We start from the raw sequence: 5520 nt of genomic DNA on the forward strand, positions 1-5520 counted from the left end.
TCCCATATCCAGAATTATCTTATTCTGTAATTATAGTCTGTAATTGTTAATGACTTCTTATAAATGATTCAACACATTAGATAAACAATGTACCTTTTCTCATTAACTACTAAGTATCCAGGTCTTAAACTTTTTTTTTAATTTAGAAAGTAAGGGTATTTAAAAATTGAATCACTTAGAAATAGCATCTTGCTTCTCATTCCAAATTTAAAAATTTTTAAACAAATTATACAATTTTTTTATTAATTTTCTATTGTTATTATTTTTTTAAATGTTTCATTTTAATATTATTCACCCACCTACGTCTTGGTCTTCCTATTGGTCTCTTTTCTTCTGGCTTTCCCACCAATATCCTACATGCATTTCTCGTATTTCCCATTCGTGCTACATGTCCTGCCATCTCATTCCCCTTCATTTGATCATTCCAATTATACTTCTCGAAAAGTACATGTTCTGAAGCTCCACATTATACAGTTTCCTCCAACCTCCCTCACTTCACCTCTCTTCGGTCCAAATATTCTCCTCAGCACCCTGTTCTCAAATACTCTCAGTCTGTGTCCCTCCGTAATTATTGTGTTGGAATAATTGGTATCTGGTTAAGAGAAGAGGCTAACAGGAGAGCAGTAGAAGGATTGACCCTTATTTGGTGCCCCCTGGCATCTGTGCAAGTTAGAAATTGCATTTTGTGAACGTACTGACCGAGAGACGCGTGGGAGTTGGGGGGCAGAACACCTGAGCTCCCTTGAAATGTTGTCGGAGTGGTCTGGTATGCCAGCATGACTCCAGGCACAGCCAATCTCCTTTTGTGGTTTCCCACATCTCCTTGTGGTCTTACAATCATATAAGGGTAGCTTGATAAACCTTCGGTTACTGACAGACCGCCTGTTGGTTTTCTGTGAAGACTCTGATGCACTGTAGACTTCATTTTCTGATAATTCACGCTCCCTTCAGATACAGCAGGATCCAACAACTGTGTCTTTCCGCTGCTATGCTCCCGGAATGAGTTTTGCTGTACAATAGTGCTAGGAAGATCAGTCTCTTCATAAATTTCATATCCTTGCGTTTGATGCTGTCTGTACTTAGACAGATCACTCGTAGGATATTCTGGCCTGTATGCTGGGGTCCTCTTGTGTTGCTGGGGCCTGTTCTCAAGATTTTCCAAATTTCTCTGTGGATTGTGAGGTTGATTTTGTTCATAATTATCATGCAGAAGTAGAAGATCTTGGATATTTTTTACTCTGGCGTCGGATAAGTAGTTCCTTGATTCTTGCACCTGGAGGTCAGAATTCCATCCAGAGGGGCTCACAGTTTGCAGTAACGTACATAAAGAAGCGACACACAAAAGGAGGGACACCATTTTCTGTGAAGAAAATAAAACACATTGATATTGATCCAAGTCTATGAATTGTAAAACAATGTATTAAATGAATAATTATGTCTTCTGAGATATAACACGATGTAATCAGTTGAAATTCAACTGACTTCTCGGAAGAAAATTTCTTCTATATCTCTAGGGCCGGAGAATAAGCCAAAGAAGGAATCAGCTTGAAGCAGATAGCAAGCACGGACTCTTGGCTTATCCTTCGACCTGGAAGTTAGAATCGATATGTTCCTCTGAAACGTTGGTTGACTTTCAGCGGACAACATACCATTATGTCATAGAAGATGGACGTCTTCATAACCATCGCTGTAAGAACTTCAAATCTTATATAACTTACTATATATTTTGTACCAGGAAATAAATGCTTAAGCGAGAGGGTGGTGCTCGAGTAATGCTGTAGATTTGTATTCTGAAGGTGAACGTTTCAAACGTTGGAAGGACACCGTCTTTCGATTGAAGTTTTTTGTGGTTTTTCTCAATCTCTTCGGGTATATTTCAGGAAATTACTTTGCATAGACCACGATTGCTTTCTTACAGAAAGTTTCCAATTTATTATTCACCTATCATAGCACCATATGGCACCATACGAACAAAACAAACTCCATGGCCTGTAGTCCTCTAGCGAACTATACCGACTAAGAAACCGCCGCTTGTCGGCGAAGTTAGTGACAACTTTTGCGGACAGAGGGGGTGAAGTGGTCAGCGCAACGGATCCCCACCGCCGTTAATCTAAGTTTTCTAGACCGGAGCCGCTATTTCCTTGAAATAACTCCTCAATTATCCACACGAGGCTGAGTGAACCCCGTTCCAGACCCACTACTTCTCAGAAAATATGGTAGCGCTGGGAATTGAACCCGGGGCCTCTGGATCTGTGGGCAGGAACTCTGGCCACTAGCCCACAGAGGCGGTCTCTGTGGCCCCATATAGTCTGAGTTAGTGGGAGAGTCACAACAGAAACGAAAAGTCGGTTCTGACGTATATCAATACGTAGAAGCAGCTACTTTGCACTTTAGCAATGATGAAACATTGCGAAGTACGCGCATTACTTCCTCAATTTAGCTTTATTTATTATAATATTTATTCAGCGATGCGTTCGATCTCTCGGATTTTGAAGCGGCAAAAGGTAAAATGATCGAAACAAATACTGGGTAAATTTATGTAGCGTCTAGAGCCATTACTATTCAACGACCGTGAGATGGGCTGATATACAAGGTTCGTTTCTGGGCAACAGCTCGGTAAAGACGTTACCGCGGGAAGGGATACATATGCAACAGAGGAACTGTGTCTTCTACGTGGTCCGTGCTGAAATGTTATAAGCAGTGGACAAGGTTAGAATTTAGCTTTGTAAGGAAGTCTGTGAAGAAAATAATTTAGCCGAAGGCAGAGGAATAACCTTTGTTGGAGCCGTTACTAGGAAATGTCTAATAGCAGATGGAAAATACTAAACTGTATGCTCTTGTGAACTGCAAAGTGCGGAAATAACGACAGTGTTATAATTAATTGTAGTAGTCAATAAATCTATTCACCGATACAAACCCCGTCTATAGTCACACATACTACGTGAAAATAATTTTAAAAAATACTGAACTTGGACGGAAATGTTCGTTGCCAGTTTCAATGTTTTAACCCGGCACTAGCCTGGGAGAACTGATGAAAACAATGAAAACCCTTAATCAGAATATTCACTATCCCGTGCGGGATCTGAACAAGGAGCTTCCAGAATATGTCAGACCTGTTCAAACTTGAAGCACGTTGATCCTTGGCAATTAATTTAGCCATGTCTGTCCGTGTGTAACAGCGCGAGAAGAGCTGAAATACAATTGTCCTTATTGTAGAGTTTTATAAAATCTCTCGACACACTCAAATTTTGATTAAAATCGGAAAAAAAAAATCAGACAATAAATGTAGACCTGCGTACCTTCAGGCTTGAAAAAGCCAAAATAAACTCAGATGTCGCTGTTGAAAGGGTCACACTTCTGCTTTGTGGAGGCAAGTACCTGGTTTGATTCTCGACCCAGAAACAACTGTCAATATTCAAATTTTAGTTTCCCCAATTTTTCAAAATAAATGTTACGATATTACTTTAAAGTAGCTCACGGAATATCAAATTTTTTTAAAACTTACAAGCTTCTCATTCGACAATAATAACGTATGTAACTAATACAGCGTCACAAAAAATATAAGCTACAAAATAAGATACAATGGACCTACGCCTAGCTAGTGAGAACACACATACGACGGGGTCACAAACATGGACGCTGCCAAAGAAAAATAACGCGGAACGGAGAGAGACTTTCGTTCTCAAAGAAACAAGTTTTAGTGTGAACAGCAGGTCGCGCCATAGATCAAGCGGTTAGTCGCTGGCTTCCCACCGCGGCGACCCGGCTTCGATCCCGGTTCTGATGAAGTGGGATTTGTGGTGGACAAAATGGCGCTGAGGCAGGTTTACTCCGAGTACTTCGGTTTCCCCTGCCAATCTTCATTCCACCAATTGCTCCACAGTCACCCTCACCTATCATCTGGGGCTGGTACAATAGGCGAGAAGTGGCCGCAGTACAAGGGACTTGGTCCCACCCCACTAGCAATAACAAAATGGTGTGAACAGCGACATGCTTCAGCATGTAAATATTGTAACGTGTCTTGAGTTCGAATCCTGTCGGTCACGTGTGTAAGTCCAAATCCCGTTGGTCACGTGTGTAAGTCCAAATCCCACTTCTGACACCAGTTGTCACGTGTTGGGTGTATAACGCGACAACTGGTGTCAGAAGTGGGATTTGGACTTACACACGTGATCAACGAGATTCGAACTCAAGACACGTAACAATTTGGTGTCAGAAGTGGGATACGGACTTACACACGTGACCAACGGGATTTTGACTTACACACGTGACCGACAGGATTCCAACTCAAGACACGTTACAATTTTACGAGAGCGCTACGTTACCGCCACGTGCCGCTGGGGAGGTAGGGGACCTCCGTTGCGCAACATGTCACAATATGTTGACTTAAGATCTAGTGCAGTGCGACGGTTTCGTAGAGTGAACCATTGCCTGAAGATGGCCAAGTAGGATCGAAACATGTAGCAATTGATGTTTTTTAATAATTTAATATTTTAATGTTATTTTAAATTAAAAAGAGATTGTGAAGAATTTTAAGTTGCATCAATGCAAGAGGATGCTCAAATATATCATAAAAGAATAAATCACAAAATATAGACAGTTGTTGCTCTTAGGGTTTCACTGAATACATAGCTTAGGCTTTAGGGAATATGGCGCGTGGAATGTTGAAAGCTTTCCAACGTTTCGTCAAACGTTTAGTTGCCATCTTCAGAGTTAATAACAATGAAGAGTGTTTCACAGCTGGTATACGTCTCTAACAATGGATGAGAAAATAGACGTAAATGTGTTTGGATAAAGCAGACAGCGTCCCTCCCTCGCCACCCACCTAGAGATCTGTACAAGAACAGCGACCCAGCCTCCAGAGTCACTAACCTGAAGATGGCAACCGTAATATTTACTGAAATGTTGGAAAACCTTCAACATTCTACATTTTACATGCCTTAAGGCGCAGGTTATGCAGTTATTGATTCATTCATAAATGGCTCTACAGCCCTTTGTTGGGCCCTGGCCAAATTTTTACTTTCGTAATCCTATACACAATCAGTTGGACTCCTTGGACGGGGGATCAGCCCGTCGCAATGCCGCTACCTACAGACAGAATAAACGTACACAGATATTAATGCCTCGAGTGGGATTCTAACCCACTACCCCAGTTTTCAAGTGGGCGGAGACCGCACGGCCACTGTGATAGGCGCAATTTATGCAGTACCGCAAGGAAACTTTTAGAAGCTACGTGTGAGGACGCTTACCTTCACTGAGCAGCTGTGCAGAAGTTGTCAAGTCTTGTGCGGCGCAAGGCCCGGTAATTTCACTAATATATATCATGTTATGAGACCCGCATGTGTGGGGCCGCTCTCCCTGCCAAACATGAGGGCTTGTTGCTGTTTTACTTGGACATGGGGGTTAGAGTTCATTACCAGGGATCGTCAAAAATTTGAACGACTATATTTAAGTGTGCCACTTAAAGAGGCTATCTTTAGCGTCGGAAGATTGGATGAATCATGAATGATGAATTGGGAA

At 41.7% G+C, this 5520-nt stretch overlaps 1 protein-coding gene across 1 annotated transcript; it reads right to left on the minus strand.

The window, feature by feature from the left end:
• Positions 1-510: 510 nt before the first annotated feature.
• LOC111870862 lies at positions 511-5267 on the minus strand. The gene is made up of 2 exons (XM_023863455.2): positions 5250-5267; positions 511-1360 (listed from the first exon to the last, which is right to left on the minus strand). The coding sequence occupies exon 2, from the start codon at positions 1355-1357 to the stop codon at positions 569-571; it is 789 nt and encodes a 262-aa protein (XP_023719223.1). The 5' UTR covers positions 1358-1360; positions 5250-5267; the 3' UTR covers positions 511-568.
• Positions 5268-5520: the final 253 nt, after the last annotated feature.

The sequence above is a fragment of the Cryptotermes secundus genome, unplaced genomic scaffold (genome assembly GCF_002891405.2).
Source record: "Cryptotermes secundus unplaced genomic scaffold, Csec_1.0 scaffold709, whole genome shotgun sequence".
Classification (NCBI taxonomy): Eukaryota; Metazoa; Arthropoda; class Insecta; order Blattodea; family Kalotermitidae; genus Cryptotermes; species Cryptotermes secundus.